The 19,876-nt window shown below is 45.5% G+C and overlaps 2 protein-coding genes across 2 annotated transcripts in view; one reads left to right on the top strand and one right to left on the bottom strand.

Moving 5' to 3' along the window:
- The window catches only part of LOC311134530 (neuronal acetylcholine receptor subunit alpha-7-like), a gene marked incomplete at both ends in the record, with an annotated part of 29,430 nt that extends 27,549 nt beyond the window's left edge, over positions 1-1,881 (top strand). The window contains 2 exons of the mRNA XM_084168231.1: positions 271-380; positions 1,315-1,881. Coding sequence (XP_084024357.1) covers positions 271-380; positions 1,315-1,881 — 677 coding nt within the window. The remainder of the gene's footprint in view (positions 1-270; positions 381-1,314) is intronic.
- Positions 1,882-6,528: 4,647 nt separating this feature from the next.
- LOC311134424 (sperm axonemal maintenance protein CFAP97D1) overlaps positions 6,529-19,876 on the bottom strand; it is a gene marked incomplete at both ends in the record, with an annotated part of 32,320 nt that continues 18,972 nt past the window's right edge. The window contains one exon of the mRNA XM_084168103.1: positions 6,529-6,705. Coding sequence (XP_084024229.1) covers positions 6,529-6,705 — 177 coding nt within the window. The remainder of the gene's footprint in view (positions 6,706-19,876) is intronic.

The following is a 19,876-nucleotide window of genomic DNA, read 5'->3' as shown; positions in this document are numbered from 1 at the left end:
ATTATGCAAGACAGTAAACCTCCTGCTGTGTGGCTCAGTTGGTAACAGCGTGGCACACGTAATGCCAAGTTTGCGGGTCCAATTCCCAAAGGGATTACATACACATACTATGTAGGCACTCACTGTACTATAAGTCGCTTTGGATAAAAGCATCTGCTCTGTGGCATATATTAACTGAATATGCCCTTGGTCTCCAGTCATAGTATATCATCTCCTATGATTCCTCTGAGTTAAGCCCTGCCTCTCTCTCTCTGTCTATTTGTATTCCAGCCCAGTACTTTGCCACCACCATGGTCATCGTGGGCCTGTCCGTCATCGCCACCGTCCTGGTCCTCCAGTACCACCATCATGACCCGGACGGAGCCAAAATGCCAAAGTGGGTGAGTCCATATCAGTCTTTCTATCCCTGCCCATTCCCGCGTTCTGCATTCACTCGGAACGCCGAATACACTCGGAATTCCGAATGCTGAAATTCCATTAAGGTAGAATTGGACCTGAAGGTTAAGGGTTCTACATCAGCGGATCAGTGGCTGCTCCTTGCTCTGAGGTGTGTGTGTGTGTGTGGTCAGGGTTAGTAGGCAGTTTGAGCAATTGGCGTGAGAGGAATGCCAATGTGGTTTGAAAAAGAAGGGAGGGGAGGAGAGACTGCTGGCCAGGCTTGAAGGGCAGATGGAAGTGAGTGGAAAGGGCACAGAACTTTGGAAACTGCCCAAAAAACATTGAAAGTTTACTTAACCTGCAGTCAAAATGCATTATGATGCAATTATAAGCCTTAATAGACATGATAAAGGTTCATACATGCTAAAGTGTTACCAGAGGTTATTCCAACACTTTTTCTAGAGCAGGAATGCTAATTTATTATGTACTGTGTGTGTGTGTGTATGTGTGTTGTCATATGTTTTCTGTGATCTGAACTTGTACATATTTTATGGAGCAGATATTAAATGAAATATATATGATATGAAAAATATTGTAGACTGATGTTTTTTCTCAAAAACATGTATAGCTACAGTATACTAAGAGAACATAATCAGAATGAAAAGCCATGTTAAAATTGTCAGCGTCTGTGTTTGAATTGGGTGCTAATGCACAATGCTTGCATAGCGATCATCTCCTGTTCATGTTTCTCGCTGGGGTTGATAATCTATTCTTGTCTCTCCTCCCCCTGGTGTACACAAACACACAAACACTGACACACGCATACACACACACACACTCTCCCTCTCTCTCTCTCTCTCTCTCTCTCTCTCTCTCTCTCTCTCTCTCTCTCTTTCTCTCTCTTGCTCTCTCTCACTCTTACACATCCCCACAAAGACACGCGTGGTGCTCCTGAACTGGTGCGCCTGGTTCCTGCGTATGAAGCGGCCCGGTGAGGAGCGTGTGCGTCTGGCCTGCAACAACAAGCATCCGCGCAACAGCCTCTCCAGTGTGGAGCTCAGTATGAGCCAGGGGACACTCCAGCCCACCAATGGCAACATGCTCTACATCGGCTTCCGGGGCATGGAGGGCATGCACTACAACACCACCCCCGACTCGGGCGTCATCTGCTCCAGGCTGGTGGGGGCGGGGGACGAGGAGGTGCTGCTACCTGGGGCCGGGTTGCCCAACTTGGGCAGCGTGGCAGGCGGCATCGGGGTGGGGGTTGCGAGCCCCGTGGACTCAGACATGTCCAAGATCCTGGAGGAGGTGCGCTACATCGCCAAGCGCTTCCGGGGCCAGGATGAGGATGAGTCGCTGTGCAACGAGTGGAAGTTTGCGGCGTCTGTGATCGACCGGCTGTGCCTGATGGCGTTCTCTGTGTTCACCATCCTCTGCACCATCGGCATCCTCATGTCAGCGCCCAACTTCGTGGAGGCCATCTCCAAAGACTTCTTTACCTGAGCGGGTTGTGTTGTGTTGGGGGATGGGAGGGATGGGGTCACTGTGTGTGGGGGGGGGTGGTATACACATATAAACACGCAAGCACACACACATACAATGTCACACGTACACACACACAATCTCACATATATACACACACACAAACACACACACACATTCCCACTTACACTCACACACGTATTGTATACTGTTTATATCCCAAACACATCTTTACCTATGTCTTATATAAGCTGATTACCCCACTCAGTATTTTCACATATTTTTCACATACATTACTGTATTTAGTGTGGCTATTATAATGGCACAATTTAGAGCAATACAAATGTTTTCATCATCTGTGGTGTGAATCTGTGGTCAATGGAAGTCTTCATCAACGATGACTGTATATTGTCCTCCCGAGTGGCGCAGTGGTCCTGGTTCGAATCCAGGCTCTGTCGTAGCCGGCCGCGGATGTAGAGCATGGCGTTTGCAACGCCAGGGTTGTGGGTTCGATTCCCACGGGGGGCCAGTATGAAAAAAAAAAAATGTATAATAATAATCATATATGCACTCACTAACTGTAAGTCGCTCTGGATAAGAGCGTCTGCTAAATGACTAAAATGTAAATGTATATATTAAGAAGCACATTGGGGATGTTCCAGAAAGCAGGATCATTGAGTTAGCTAGCTAACTGTCATAAATATTCTGAAATCCATAGTTTTGAGAAATATACACTTGAAATTGGCATAGTATATATTAACCAACAATAAAAAACGCATATTCAAGCTGAGCTAAATTAACATAAAATTCAAGAGATATATATGATTGTTAATATGTTAGCTATATAAGTTAATTATTTATTTTATTTTATCACAGGCTATTGGAAGAATACATGGGTCAAAATGTTTGTTCCAAAAAAGGTTGGTGTTTATAACTCATTGTGTAAAATGGAAAAAGTAGTTACCATTGTTTATGCCTTTCAAAGGAAGTCTCTGTAACATGTAACATTCATGCTGAGTTTCTCTCAATCTCAAGCTCGTTTCATAGATTTGCTCGAGTGAATTGAAGAGACTGCCCCAATTGCAAAATGTAGATACATTTTTTTCTTCTGCATTATAAATTCAATTCCCAAGAGAACAGCCATGCCAATAATAATTGTAACATAGTGTTTTGGATTTGTGATTTTTGTGCTATAAATTTTTTTGTTTCACAATTACACTGCTTTGTGTCACTGACCCATTTGACATGCATGGAACCTATGACATTTGACATAAGTGTTTGGGCGAAAAGCGTATAATGAGGGTGTTCAGGTGCGGTGGAGTGATCCCTAGTGTCACCCTGGATCGAAGGACAAGTTCTGCTCGACAACTTCAGGTGTGTATTCACGACGAACCAAATGGAACCAAACGGGAAGGATCAAACTAAATGTGTCCAATAGAAACTCTTGTTTTCATTGGAAACCGTTTTCCGTTGTCAGACATTTTGCTACGGTTTGCTATGTTGTGCAGTAATGAATACACCCCAGGTGATACCTCAATCTGTTTCAAAATGGTTTCATACCTTCTGAATATGACCCTGGCTTAGGTTTTCCATCGCCCTCTGTTCTCCTCAACTGTTCCTCTGTATTGTAAAAGCAATATGGGAGCCTACCGCTCTGCCCATCCACCTTTACCCTTTAACCTTTGTCTTTTATGTGCACTCACATCCATGCCCAGAATACATTTTGATCCATGCACAAAGATAAATGTATTTTTCTAGATGTCACGTGATGTGTATGAAGCCTGCATTCAGTTATTAAAGTTTATATGGATGAAGTGTCACAGGATGGAAGATTTCATTTCTTTTAACATTTTTAAGGATTCGTTTTTTCTTGGACAGAGCAGAGATAGACAGAGAGTGTGTCACAAAGGCAGTGGGCCGGATTCAAACCCACGGCGATACTGGCAAACGTGTGCTGTAGCTGGTGGCACTAACCTAGCGTTTCCCAAACTTGGTCCTCAGGACCCCAAGGGGTGCATGTTTTGGTTTATGCACTAACACTACACAGCTAAATCAAATTATCAAAGCTTGATGATTAGTTTATTATTTTAATCAGCTGTGTAGTGCTAGGGCAAAAACCCCTTGGGGTCATGAGGACTGAGTTTCGGAAATCTTGCACTAACCGCTAGACCACCCAGGCCACAGTATGCCTATTTCTAATTCAACAGAATGTAATTTAGATCTATCTATATAGAAACAGCTATCTATACCTGGCACCCACAGAACACTGATGATCGGGACAGCATTGTCTCGTGTGTGTGTGTGGATCAGACAGTGAGGGGTACTACAGTCTTCTATAATGTCACTACTTGAAACAGACAGGGTCACATTGAATCACTGCTCTCTCCTAATCCGCTCTTGTAAACCTGTTCCATATTTAATCACAGCCACGAAGCCACACTAATGACTTGTTGGAGGAGACACTTTCCTGTCTAGCACACATTCTTACAGAGAACTGTTCTCTGCTGCTCAGACAGCCAGGTACAGTGAAGTACATTAAGGCTGCGTCCCAAATGGCACACTAATTCCTATATAATGCACTACCCTATGGGCCCTGGTCAAAAGTAGTGCACTATATAGGGAAAAGGGTGACATTTGGGACATACAAGTTAATTTACCATGCTTGTTGCCAACGCATTATCATTACTGTCATGCTGTTTATGTGCATCTGGAAACAAGAATTCTCATTAATCAAACTGGTGAGAACCAGGAGAGCAGGAAACTAACATCACAATAAAAAGAGAAGACGAGCTAATAGTAAGCATTGGTTTTAGCCCCACCAGCCAACTCACAGAATGGGTTGCAGTTGTAGCCTTCCGTTTTCACACTAAAAACCAACCCAAACTGCTGGCTCTGATCTTTTCTTTCCACATTCTCCTTTTGAGTTCCTGCAACTATGGTGGATGTGTAACCAGCCCAGCCCAGTACAGCTTAGTTTGGCTCTGCTCAGTTTGGCTCTGCTCAGTTTGGCTCTGCTCAGTTTGGCTCTGTCGTCTACAGGATCAGCCCTAAAAACAAGTGAAGAAATAACCCCGGTAATTCTAACCTTTGGTTTGTTAAGTAAAAATAACAGTACCTTGAACTTGGAAAAATTTAAATTGAAACTGTTCTTTTGAATAGAGGCGTCATAGGAATTCTTCAACTCGGTGGCTTACCGCTTGTGAACATGAGGAGCACACAGACACACACACACATACACACACTCTATACAAGGCCCCTGAGGAGTGACTGTAAATTTAGGGAAGAAAAGCAAAAGTGATAAGACTTGGCCGTCGGACCCATCTACTCTCGGAGGCTGACATCACACAGATGTGTTGGTTATTAATGTCTTATTGGTAGCAAAAAGAGAATGAATGGGCCAGATGGCCAAGCCTTGGGAGGAAAACATACTAAACAATACGAGGACAGAAGCAGACATTTTGGCCCAAGAAGTGTTGTCGGCGCACTTGCCTCTTTATGAAGCCCATTATGCTTGTCGTGAAGACGACGCAGTGTGTGTCCATCCGTCTGTCCATGTGTGTATAGAGAAATATAGGAATCCACAAACCGGCAGACTGGTCCACCTGTGTGTTGGACAGGAGAGCGGTGAAGCCCTGGCAGCTGCTGGGAGAGCTAATAGTGTCATCCTGGGGTCACAGACTGGAGAAGCTGGTTCAAACATTGGCCATTCGCCCAGATGAGGAACGCTGCACTTGGCCTTGTGAGCAAGGCACTTCAACTGAATTGAACTCACTGTGGAAAAAGTAATAAACAACTAGAGGAAACCCATTGGCCCTAGAATATTTACGGTCAAAGCATCTTCCAATGCTTCCCTCACAAACAAATACTTTTATATTTAGTATGATAATGTTACTGTTCCAAAAATACTTATATAAAAATAATAGAACAGGTAACGAAAAAAGGCAGAGGTCCAAAAATGTTATCTTCCAATTAACACTGGATTTAATTATTGGACCTAGACTTGAAAAGGAGAACATCGATAGAGAGAACCCGGTTTCTAATCAATGAGTTTTGGCCCTGGGGCATTCTGTTACATATGGTAGATACATCAGGGACCTTGCTGAAATTCTAGGATTAATTGGTAACTAGTAGGAGCCAAATGGGGTGAGATGCCCCCTCGTTTGTTACCCCCTCTTCGGATCTGGATGTTTCCCCTCCTGGCAAGAAAAGTAATTTGTCTTCAGATAGGTAATATATGTTCTCTCTCTTCTCTCTCTCTTCACTCCCCTGTGTAATTAACAGAGCCCTGCTTTAGGAAATACATATTGCCCTCTCATCAAGACTCATGCATTTGCTGCCATCTAGTGGAGAAGTGCAATGTCAAGGTAGGCGCATACCACCAACTGGCACTCTGGAGTGACGTTTCCCCAAGGTACAGATCTAGGATCAGCTTCCCCTCGCCCAATCCTAACCTTAACCATTAGTGGGGAACATGCAAAACTGACCCAAGATGAGCGTCTAGGGGCAACTTAGCACTACACAACTCACTAGCACACTAACTGACACAAAACATTTCTCGCATAGCACCTCTTTATTAAAAGAGGAATTGATAGCATGAAAGAATACAACATCACAGACTCTTCATTAAAACTAAAAATAATGCTTATTTCAATTGTTTTTTCCACTTCATCATTCATTTGGAGTTTTGGAGTCTTTGTTTCCTTCTGTTTCCTTTTGCTCTTCTTCCTCCTCCTCCTCCTCCTCCTCCTCCTGGTCAGTGTTGGTGTCACTGTAGCTGTTGCTTTCTGAAGACTTCTCACTTTGTCCCGAGTCACTGACCGCAAACTTCACCCTCCGCTTGGATTTCTACTTACAGAAGAAGTAAGGGGACACGAGAACAAAGATATGCATGTAACTTCTTAGTTAGCCTGATGGTCCAGTCTGTTTGTACTTAAGTCGACCTCTCTGTGTTCCTTCATTGTCATGCCAAACATTGCTTGGCATGACAATAGTTTGCTACAGCACGTACAGTATGGGACCAGGCTAGTTCTTACCTACCAATCATTATTAGATATTCCAAACTGCAGGGCTTTCATCTCCCAGGTAGCTAGCTAGCACATTTTAGATTCCAAAAGGTTTTCCAGACTGCCACCTGATATGCTTGTTTGCATTAATGAATTGGAATGTGTAAAAAGGTATCTGCAGCCAACTAAATGATATACACATAGTATTGTTATCCTTAGCAGTTTTTTTGATATATCCTTTATATTCTTTTAAAAGGGAGGTCAATTCTCCCCTTCCTACATGCACAGGCCTCCACTCACACACAAGGAAATACATTCAACATATGCTCGATAAGTATTTGACCTACTGAGTATCACAGGAGGTTGGTGGCACCTTAATTGGGGAGGACAGGCTGGTGGTAATGGCTGGAGTGGAATAAGTGGAATGGTATCAAATACATCAAATACATGGTTTTCATCTGTTTGATGCAATTCCATTAGCTCCGTTCCAGACATTATTATGAGCCGTCCTCCCCTCAGCAGCCTCCACTGATGTGTATACCAAAAATTAGGATCACCTTCCTAATATTGAGTTGCATAATTTTGCTATTTCCTTTCTTCATTGCTCCTTTGCGTTTTCATTTTCGATGTGTGTAAGACCTGTCAATCAAACACAGTGGGTGAGTCTTTGGTAACGTGAGGTGGAAGAGGTTGTCTGTGCTTGCTGGCAACAGGGTCAGTGCTATCCGGGATCCTTGGGACGTCCCTACCCTAAACTCTAACCTTATCCCTTACCTTAACCATAACCCTTACCTAACCATTTGACATTTCAACTTCAATGGGCTAGGGATGTCCCAAGGATACCGGATAGCACGGACCCTGTTGCCAGCAAGCACAGACAACATTGATCATGAGTGTTTTAGGTTTCCATCCAAGCTAACCTTTTTGCATAATTTGTGCTCCTTTTTCACAGGCGGCCCTGTCTCCGTAGCTGATAGAAACCACAAAGGAATATCATCCCCAATGATACTACTAATATTTCTTTACTGACGAAGAATAAGAGGGCTTGTCCCTGAACTGCCTGAAGTGTTCAGTCAAAATTACAGTTACCACTAGTCACATGTTCAATAAGATGTTCTGCAAAAACAATACAGAAATGTTCTTGCTCTCCAATAAGTTTCTTCCAATCGTACAGTATGTTGGAAACTATGGAATCGGTACATCAAAAGTATCATCCCAGCTATTTTGCAATCTGTATGGCACACACATAATACCCCATAATGACAAAGTGAAAACAGGTTTTTAGAAATGTTTGCAAATTTATTAAAAATAGAAAACAGAAATACCTTATTTACATAAGTATTCAGACCCTTTGCCATAAGACTTGAAATTGAGCTCAGGTGCATCCTGTTTCCATTGATCATCTTTGAGATGTTTCTACAACTTGATTGGAGTTCATCCAAATCCAATTGATTGGACATGTTTTGGAAAGGCACACACCTGTCTATATAAGGTCCCACAGTTGACAGTGCATGTCAGAGCAAAAATCAAGCCATGAGGTCGAAGGAATTGTCCGTAGAGCTCCGAGACAGGATTGTGTCGAGGCACAGATCTGGGGAAGGGTACCAAAAAATCTCTGCAGCATTGAAGATCCCCAAGAACACAAGAATACCATTCTTAAATGGACGAAGTTTGGAACCACCAAGACTCTTCCTAGAGCTGGCCGCCCGGCCAAACAGAGCAATCAGGGGAGAAGGGCTTTGGTGAGGGAGGTGACCAAGAACCCGATGGTGACTCAGACAGAGCTCCAGAGGTCCTCTGTGGAGATCGGAGAACCTCCCAGAAGGACAACCATCTCTGCAGCACTCCACCAATCAGGCCGTTATGGTAGAGTGGCCAGATGGAAGCCATTCCTCAGTAAAAGGCACGACAGCCCGCTTGGAGTTTGCCAAAAGGCACCTAAAGGACTCTCAGACCATGAGAAACAATATTCTCTGGTCTGATGAAACCAAGATTGAACTCTTTGGCCTAAATGCCAAGCGTTACGTCTGGAGGAAACCTGGCACCATCCCTACGGTGAAGCATTGTGGTGGCAGCATCATGCTGTGGGGATGTTTTTCAATGTAAAGGGACTGGGAGACTAGTCAGGATCGAGGCAAAGATGAACGGAGCAAATTACAGAGAAATCTTTGATGAAAACCTGCTCCAGAGCGCGCAGGACCTCAGACTGCGGTGAAGGTTCACCTTCCAACAGGACAACGAACCTAAGCACACAGCCAAGACAACGCAGGAGAGGCTTCGGGACAAGTCTCTGAATGTCCTTGAGTGGCCCAGCCAGAGCCCGGACTTGAACCCGATCGAACTTCTCTAGAGAGACCTGAAAATAGCATTGCAGCGACACAACCCATCCAACCTGACAAAGCTTGAGAGGATCTGCAGAGAAGAATGGGAGAAACCCCCCAAATACAGGTGTGCCAAGCTTGTAGCGCCATACCCAAGAAGACTCAAGGCTGTAATTGCTGCCAAAGGTACTGCAACAAAGTACTGAGTAAAGGGTCTGAATACTTATGTAAATGTGATATTTCCGTTTTTAAAAAGCTGTTTTTGCTTCGTCATTATAGGGTATTGTGTGTGGATTGATGAGGGGAAAAATCTATTTTAGAATACGTCTCTAATGTAACAAAATGTGGAAAAAGGCAAGGGGTCTGAATACAGTAGGGGAAAAAAGTATTTAGTCAGCCACCAATTGTGCAAGTTCTCCCACTTAAAAAGATGAGAGAGGCCTGTAATTTTCATCATAGGTACACGTCAACTATGACAGACAAAATGAGAAAAAAATATCCAGAAAATCACATTGTAGGATTTTAAATGATTTTATTTGCAAATTATGGTGGAAAATAAGTTTTTGGTCAATAACAAATGTTTCTCAATACTTTGTTATATACCCTTTGTTGGCAATGACACAGGTCAAACATTTTCTGTAAGTCTTCACAAGGTTTTCACACACTGTTGCTGTTATTTTGGCCCATTCCTCCATGCAGATCTCCTCTAGAGCAGTGATGTTTTGGGGCTGTCGCTGGGCAACACAGACTTTCAACTCCCTCCAAAGATTTTCTATGGGGTTGAGATCTGGAGACTGGCTAGGCCACTCCAGGACCTTGAAATGCTTCTTACGAAGCCACTCCTTCATTGCCCGGGCGGTGTGTTTGGGATCATTGTCATGCTGAAAGACCCAGCCACGTTTCATCTTCAATGCCCTTGCTGATGGAAGGAGGTTTTCACTCAAAATCTCACGATACATGGCCCCATTCATTCTTTCCTTTACACAGATCAGTCGTCCTGGTCCCTTTGCAGAAAAACAGCCCCAAAGCATGATGTTTCCACCCCCATGCTTCACAGTAGGTATGGTGTTCTTTGGATGCAACTCAGCATTCTTTGTCCTCCAAACACGACGAGTTGAGTTTTTACCAAAAAGTTATATTTTGGTTTCATCTGACCATATGACATTCTCCCAATCCTCTTCTGGATCATCCAAATGCACTCTAGCAAACTTCAGACGGGTCTGGACATGTACTGGCTTAAGCAGGGGGACACGTCTTGCACTGCAGGATTTGAGTCCCTGGCGGCGTAGTGTGTTACTGATGGTAGGCTTTGTTACTTTGGTCCCAGCTCTCTGCAGGTCATTCACTAGGTCCCCCCGTGTGGTTCTGGGATTTTTGCTCACCGTTCTTGTGATCATTTTGACCCCACGGGTGTGAGATCTTGCGTGGAGCCCCAGATCGAGGGAGATTATCAGTGGTCTTGTATGTCTTCCATTTCCTAATAATTGCTCCCACAGTTGATTTCTTCAAACCAAGCTGCTTACCTATTGCAGATTCAGTCTTCCCAGCCTGGTGCAGGTCTACAATTTTGTTTCTGGTGTCCTTTGACAGCTCTTTGGTCTTGGCCATAGTGGAGTTTGGAGTGTGACTGTTTGAGGTTGTGGACAGGTGTCTTTTATACTGATAACAAGTTCAAACAGGTGCCATTAATACAGGTAACGAGTGGAGGACAGAGGAGCCTCTTAAAGAAGAAGTTACAGGTCTGTGAGAGCCAGAAATCTTGCTTGTTTGTAGGTGACCAAATACTTATTTTCCACCATAATTTGCAAATAAATTCATAAAAAATCCTACAATGTGATTTTCTGGATTTTTTTTTCTCAATTTGTCTGTCATAGTTGACGTGTACCTATGATGAAAATTACAGGCCTCTCTCATCTTTTTAAGTGGGAGAACTTGCACAATTGGTGGCTGACTAAATACTTTTTTTCCCCACTGTATATCGATGACATCCTGATCTACTTGGCTACCCTGGAGGATCACATTGTTCACGTTCGAGCAGTCCTGAAACGCCTCCTCGCCAACCACCTGTTCGTCAAGGCTGAGAAGTGCCTCTCTCATCTTTTTAAGTGGGAGAACTTGCACAATTGGTGGCTGACTAAATACTTTTTTTCCCCACTGTACATTCCGAATGCACTGTATCCGCCAGTTTTGGCCCTTTATATTGGGCAGACAGACCAGTTCCCTACCTCTTCCCGCTGACACCTGGCTCCTCCATTTTTGGGGTAATATTGTAATCAATTGGTTGTAATTTTCGATTGAGCAGACCTTCCCATACAATTCTGATATCTCCATGAAAGACATACAGTGGCTTGCGAACGTATTCACCCCCCTTGGCATTTTTCCTATTTTGTTGCTTTACAACCTGGAATTAAAATTGATTTTTGGGGGGTTTGTATCATTTGATTTACACAACATGCCTACCACTTTGAAGATGCAAAATATTTTTTTGTGTGAAATAAGACAAAATAACTGAAAACTTGAGCGTGCATAACTATTCACCCCCCCAAAGTCAATATTTTTGTAGATCCACCTTTTGCAGAAATGACAGATGCAAGTCTCTTGGGGTATGTCTCTATAAGCTTGGCACATCTAGCCACGGGGATTTTTGCCCATTCTTCAAGGCAAAACTGCTCCAGCTCCTTCAAGCTGGATGGGTTCCGCTGGTGTAAAGCAATCTTTAAGTCATACCACAGATTCTCAGTTGGATTGAGGTCTGGGCTTTGACTAGGGCATTCCAAGACATTTAAATGTTTTCCCTTAAACCACTCGAGTGTTGCTTTAGCAGTATGCTTAGGGTCATTGTCCTGCTGGAAGGTGAACCTCCGTCCCAGTCTCAAATCTCTGGAAGACTGAAACAGGTTTCCCTCAAGAATTTCCCTTTATTTAGCGCCATCCATCATTCCTTCAATTCTGACCAGTTTCTCAGTCCCTGCCGATGAAAATCATTCCCACAACATGATGCTACCACCACCATGCTTCACTGTGGGGATGATGTTCTCTGGGTGATGAGAGGTGTTGGGTTTGTGCCAGACATAGCATTTTCCTTGATTCCAATTTTAGTCTCATCTGACCAGAGTACCTTCTTCCATATGTTTAGGGAGTCTCCCACATGCCTTTTGGCGAACACCAAACGTGTTTGCTTATTTTTTTCTTCAAGCAATGGCTTTTTTCTGGCCACTCTTCCGTAAAGCCCAGCTCTGTGGAGTGTACGGCTTAAAGTGGTCCTATGGACAGACACTCCAATCTCCGCTGTTGAGCTTTGCAGCTCCTTCAGGGTTATCTTTGGTCTCTTTGTTACCTCTCTGGTTAATGCCCTCCTTGCCTGGTCTGTGACTTTTGGTGGGCGGCCCTCTCTTGGCAGATTTGTTGTGGTGCCACATTCTTTCAATTTTTTTAATGATGGATTTAATGGTGCTCCGTGGGATGTTCAAAGTTTCAGATATTTTTTTATAACCCAACCCTGATCTGTACTTCTCCATAACTTTGTCCCTGACCTGTTTGGAGAGCTCCTTGGTCTTCATGGTGCCGCTTGCTTGGTGGTGCCCCTTGCTTAGTGGGGTTGCAGACTCTGGGGCCTTTCAGAACAGGTGTATGTATACTGAGATCATGTGACACTTAGATTGCACACAGGTGGACTTTATTTAACTAATTATGTGACTTCTGAATGTAATTGGTTGCACCAGATCATATTTAGGGGCTTCATAGCAAAGGGGGTGAATACATATGCACGCACCACTTTTCCGTTATTTATGTTTTTAGAATGTTTTGAACAAGTTATGTTTTTAATTTCACTTCACCAATTTGGACTATTTTGTGTATGTCTATTACATGAAATCCAAATAAATATCAATTTTAATTACAGGTTGTAATGCAACAAAATAGGAAAAATGCCAAGGGGGATGAATACTTTTGCAAGGCACTGTATCTCACTAGGTCAGGGTTTTTTAGTCTCCAAATATCCACTATTTCTAATGTGTCCATAATATTTGTGATCTCCTTAAGGGCACGAGGATGATAGTTTGTAGAGTGATTTCCTTTACAGTCCATTGAGGTACTTAACCCTGTGTTATAGTCTCCCACTATAATGATTTGATCGTTTGTTGCCTATAAATTTAATAGAATGGTATAAATAGTTTAGAAGAAATGTGGATGATCCTGATTTGGACCATATAGATTAATCAACCAAATCGGTTTTTCATCCACTTTCATATTCAAAAGCGTCCACCTTCCTTGCGGATCATTCCTGACTGTTTGCACATTCGGATTGACATTTTTGTTAATTAGTATCATCACACATTTTTTAGATCCTTTTTCCATTACAGAAAATTATAATATCCCAGTCAATTTGCATGGTTGAGTGTCTGTGTGTAACATGAAGTAAGTGTAGCCTTAATATTCAAAATAATAATTGTAATCCATATAGTATCATCATCATAGTTGTTTTAAACATATTCATAGAAAAACACATCCCAGCATTTCCATATTAATTGACATTTCACATGATTATGAAAGAGACATTGGATTACTAGAGAGACGGCTTCACCACAGTACAAATGTATCCCGTACAAGATGTTATTCCCCAACGTCTTCCTGTTCTGATATCTACCCATTGCTTATTGTAAACATATACTGTATAGAAATGTAGACAAAGACATACAAAAGACGGACAAACAAGAAACATATTGAATTATAACAAGTTCTAGACAATAGAGAGAGAGAGGGGAGAGGGAGAGAGAGAAGAGAGAGAAAGAGAGGGCAGAGTGATCAAATGTTTATGAGTGTGCGTCCGTGTGTGTGCGCGAGAGCGTGTAATTGAGTGCGTGCGTGTGTGTGTGTGCATGTATCAACCTCATACTGTTCAGATATTTTACAGTTCCCATAATTTTTTCCGTAACCTGGTGTCCCCGTAGAATTTAGTATAACCATGTTGTTATGGAGCTGTCTTGGAAAAGCTGTCCTTCCATAAAGAGTTTGTCCACAATGAGAAAGGCACGCTGACCCCTCTCCCTCTGTTGCCTCTGAACAGGATACAGTCTCTTGCGACGTTCGTTTATCTCCCGGGGAAATTGATAATTGAGACTGAATTTGGTCACTTTATGTTCCTTCCCCTGCTTTGCATCAGCTCCTTTTGTTGGTAGTGTTCAAATTCTGCGATGATAGGTCGGGGACCCTTGGTCTTGTCTCTCTGAGCTCAAAGTCTGTGCACTCGGTGGGAAACCACCTTGTTTACAGTCTCTAGAGGAACTTTAAAGGTGGACTGCATGAACACTCTCATCGCGCCCTCTGGATTGTTGGATGCATCTTCCCGGAATCCCAGAAAAATAAAATTAAATCACCAATGCTTTGGTTTTGTATGTCTAGTAGTGAATCCGTCATCACCCTGTTTTCCCTGAGTCCATGTTGGAATCGAGGGTTTTTACCTTGGCTGTGAGTGCTTTGTTTTCTCCTAGAAGCATGAGAATTTCACTGTGACTAAACTCCAAGCTCCCCCTCAGCCCTGCTACCACCTCACACAACTTTTCAAGTGTTGCATGGATTCCAGCAACAGCACTAGCCTCTACTTCAACGGTAAGTAAATCGTCCGTGTCTGTAGATGAATCTCTTTTTTTGGTCGGGTTGGAGTTATTTTGTGAGGTAGCTGGATCTATCCGCGATGGAGTATGTGTTTCCTCCATAGCATAAAGCTGCTGGTACTCGTCGATTTCCTTCAGGATCTTGTTGATATCCAGGTTGGCTCAGAACTGCAAGCAGTTGTTGAAACCTTTTTTTTGTTGATAATCTAGAGAATTTGGCAGTGTGTCCAACCCGCTCACAACCGCAGACCACGTGTAACCACGCCAGCCCAGCACCTCCACATCCGGCGTATTCACGTGCAGGATCGTCTGAGACCAGCCAACTGGACAGCTGATGAAACTGTGGGTTTGCACAACCGAAGAAATTCTGCACATATTGTCAGAAACCGTCTCAAGGAAGCTAATCTGTGTGCTCGTTGTCCTTATCAGGGCCTTGACCTGACTGCAGTTCAGCATATATGAGATTTTTTTGTGTTATTTAAGCATTTACATTTGATTTTAAATGTGTTGTACTGGATAGTACCATGGAAATGAAATATCAAACTCACTTTGCTATTTCTTTTTCAAATTGGCAGACATTATGCACACTGAATCATGAAAATGATTATGCAATATATTACATTTTAACAACGAAAGTGATCACCGCGAAGGTAAAGTAAGTGCTCTTCCTTCGAACAACATAGCTATCTACAGCTAACTTTTATCATTGCAATAGGCCATGCAGCTACAGGTGAACTTTGAAGAGCGACTGCCTTCAAAAAGCAACGAATCCCTTTGAAAACGGCCTATGTGGCATCGATGAGTCAGAAACAGTTAGTCTAGTGTGTAAATAATATTTTAGGTCATTAAGTCAGTCTCGTCTAAAACAGAGTTTGGAACATCCGTGTGTCACAACTGGTAAATGAAGGTTTGGTTTTGATTTGACGACGTGCATTTGCCCACTAACATGGGGTGAACAGTTGCAGTGATTGCTCTCTATCCAATAGCATAGACAGTGAAACAGACCTGCCCAACAGCCCGACTTTGTTTACATAAAAAAACACAATGCACATTTTTTTTACTTGAGAAATACTGCATCAAACACCTTAATTAGATGTAAAACTACACAACTAAAACATCCTCGGCAAAAACGTCAAAATGTATTACAGATTTCATGAGTTATCTTAGAATCATTCTGGGGATTTTAAGAAAGTGAAATAGGCTTCCGCGTCTAGAGTGTCTCATGGGGGGCAAACATTGTCACGGATTCTGCCGAGGCTGCTCCTCCTCCTGGTTCGGGCAGGCTTCGGCGTTCGTCGTCCCCGGAGTACTAGCTGCCACCGTTGAATGTTTCTATGTGTGATTGCTTTTGTCTGTCTGTCACACCTGTGTCCGTTTGTGTCTGATTACGTGTTCTATAAGTGCCTGTGTTGTATTGGTTAGGTTGTGTGTTGTTTTCCGCCTGTCCGTAGTGCTGCGTGTTTTGTATTTGTTTTCTTGTTTATTTGTTATACGCATGGTTTGCGTATTGCTCGCCTCGGTTTTGTTGTTGAGGCCGTTTACTGTATTTTTTGCCCAGTGGTTTTCACAGTAAACTTTGTTGGACTAAACTTCGGTGTCCTGCGCCTGACTTCCACACTCCATACACCTCAGCCCTTGACAGAACAACACACCACTATGGAGTCAGCAGGAGCAGTGGCGGCACCCAAGTCGCTGGAGGATCGGATCAGCGACCAAGACACCATGATCCGGCGACTTGGGGCCGCCATGAACGAGGTGTCCAACACTCTGCGCCGGTTGGTTACTGGAGAGGTGCCCACGCCTTCTCACACCATCCCATCACCAACGGCCAGTCCTCCTCTCTCAGCACCGGAACCCAGTGGCGTTCGGCTCTCGCTCCCGAGGGCATATGACGGTTCTGCAGCCGGGTGTCAGGGGTTCCTCCTGCAGGTGGAACTCTACCTGGCTACCATACACCCAACGCCCTCGGGATACGAGAGCGTCTCCGCCCTCATCTCCTGTCTATCCGGCAAGGCGTTGGAGTGGGCCAACGGCGAATGGAGGGGAATAGACGCAGCTACCATCACCTACGCGGAGTTCTCCCGCCGCTTCAGGGCTGTCTTCGATCACCCACCTGAGGGGAAGGCGGCGGGGGAGCGTCTGTTCCACCTCCGACAGGGGAAGAGGAGCGCACAGGAGTTCGCCCTGGAGTTCCGGACTCTAGCGGCGGATGCGGGATGGAATGCGAGGGCCCTCATCGACCATTACCGGTGTAGCCTACGAGAGGACGTTCGTCATGAGCTGGCCTGCAGGGACACCAACCTAGCCTTCGACCAGTTGGTGGACATCTCCATCCGGCTCGACACCCTGCTGGCTACCCGCGGACGTCCCGAGTGGGGGTCGTCCATTCCACCCTCCAGCACCTCCGAGCCGATTCCCATGGAGCTCGGGGGTGCTGGCGCTAGAGAGAGGAGGAGAGAGAACCCGAGGGGGGCCATCCCCTGCACCAACTGTGGCCGTGGAGGACACACCGCGGCCAGGTGCTGGGGAGGGTCTCCTGGGAGAGGGGACAACAGGTCACGCAATGGGGAGTCATTTCAGGTGAGTAGGCGCCCCACTTACCCAGAGCTCTCTGTTGGTCACATGAGTATACCTGTGAGATTTCCACAGGTGGCACCTCATTCCCAGCATAAGGCGCTAGTAGATTCAGGCGCAGCTGGGAATTTTGTTGATCGTGCATTTTGTATTAGGTTATGAATTCCCCTTCGGCCGGTAGAAGCCCCCTTTCCTGTTTTCGCCCTAGACAGCCGGCCGTTGGGGTCGGGGCTGATCAGAGAAGTCACAGCACCACTTAAGATGACGACGCAGGGGGTCATGAGGAGATCATTCAGTTTTATCTGATTGACTCTCCTGCGTATCCCGTGGTGTTGGGGCTTCCCTGGTTAAGCGCCCATGATCCTACCATTGCGTGGCAACAGAGGGCTCTTATGGAGTGGTCTGCCCAGTGTGTAGGGAGATGTCTAGGTGTTTCCTTAGGGGCGACCTCGGTAGAGAGTCCGAACCAAGTGCCCGCAATGCGCATTCCCCCTGAGTATGAGGATTTAGCACTTGTGTTCAGCAAAACGAGGGCAACACGGCTACCACCTCATAGACAGGGGGATTGTGCGATAAATCTCCAAACAGGAGCGGCACTTCCGCGGAGCCGTGTGTATCCCCTGTCTCAAGAGGAGACAGCGGCTATGGAGACTTACATAGCCGAGTCCTTGGCACAGGGATACATACGGTCCTCCACTTCCCCGGTTTCCTCAAGTTTCTTCTTTGTGAAGAAGAAGGACGGGGGTTTGTGCCCGTGTATTGATTACCGTAGTCTCAATCAGATCACGGTTAAGTACAGTTACCCTCTTCCACTGATTGCGACTATGACAGAATCATTACGCGGAGCGCGGTTCTTCACAAAGTTGGATCTCAGGAGCGCGTATAATCTGGTGCGCATTAGGGAGGGGGATGAATGGAAAACTGCATTTAGCACCACCTCGGGTCATTACGAGTATCTCGTCATGCCTTACGGGTTAATGAATGCTCCTTCAGTCTTCCAATCCTTTGTTGACGAGATTTTCCGGGACATGCATGGGCAGGGTGTGGTAGTATACATCGACGACATCCTAGTGTACTCTTCTACACGAGCCGAGCATGTAGCCCTGGTGCGCCGAGTGTTGAGAAGACTGTTGGAGCATGACTTGTATGTCAAGGCAGAGAAATGCCTGTTCTTCCAGGAGTCCGTCTCCTTTTTGGGTTATCGGTTGTCCGCGTCTGGTGTGGAGATAGAGGTAGACCGTGTGTCAGCCGTGCGTAATTGGCAAACTCCAACCACTGTAAAAGAGATGCAGCAGTTCTTGGGTTTTGCTAATTACTACCGGAGGTTTATCCGGGGCTTTGGACAGGTTGCAGCTCCCATTACGTCCCTGCTAAAGGGGGGTCCGGTTCGTTTGCAGTGGTCAGCTGAGGCGGACAGGGCATTTGTCAAACTGAAGAACCTGTTCACCTCGGCCCCGGTGCTGGCGCATCCGGATCCCTCTTTACCATTCCAAGTGGAGGTAGACGCGTCCGAGGCCGGCATTGGGGCAGTCCTGTCGCAACGGTCCGGCATGCCACCTAAGCTCCGCCCCTGTGCGTTCTACTCTAAGAAGCTCAGCTCGGCGGAGCGTAATTATGACGTTGGGGACAGGGAGCTGTTAGCTGTAGTCCAGGCCCTAAAGGTGTGGAGGCATTGGCTTGAGGGGGCTTTCCTCATTCTAACTGATCACCGTAACCTGGAGTACATCCGGGCAGCTAGGAGATTGAACCCTCGTCAGGGTAGGTGGAACATGTTCCTGACCCGGTTTGTTTTTAAGATCACATATATCCCAGGGTCCCAGAACGGTAAGGCAGACGCCCTGTCCCGGCGGTATGACACAGAGGAGAGGTCCATTGAGCCTACTCCCATACTGCCGGAGTCTTGTCTGGTGGCTCCGGTGGTGTGGGAGGTCGATGCGGAGATCGAGCGGGCACTGCGTACCGACCCTACTCCCCCCGAGTGTCCGGTGGGGCGGACGTACGTTCCGCTCGAGGTTCGTGATCGCCTTATTTATTGGGCTCATACATCACCCTCCTCTGGACATCCAGGTATTGGCCGGACAGTGCACTGCCTTAGCGTGAAATACTGGTGGCCAACGTTAGCTAGGGATGTGAGGGTTTATGTCTCCTCCTGCTCGGTGTGCGCCCAGTGTAAGGTGCCTAGACATTTGCCCAGGGGAAAGTTACATCCCCTGCCCGTTCCATAACGACCATGGTCCCACCTCTCGGTGAATTTGGTGACCGACCTACCCCCCTCCCAGGGGAATACCACCATCTTGGTCGTTGTGGATCGGTTTTCCAAGGCCTGTCGTCTCCTCCCAATGCCGGGTCTCCCTACTGCCCTACAGACCGCTGAGGCCCTATTTACCCACGTGTTCCGGCACTATGGGGTCCCCGAGGATATAGTGTCTGACCGAGGTCCCCAGTTCACCTCCAGAGTCTGGGGGGCGTTCATGGAACGCTTGGGGGTCTCGGTGAGCCTTACCTC

Source organism: Coregonus lavaretus (genome assembly GCF_964263955.1).
Source record: "Coregonus lavaretus genome assembly, chromosome: 9".
Classification (NCBI taxonomy): Eukaryota; Metazoa; Chordata; class Actinopteri; order Salmoniformes; family Salmonidae; genus Coregonus; species Coregonus lavaretus.
This window is presented reverse-complemented; position numbering and strand designations above follow the sequence as displayed.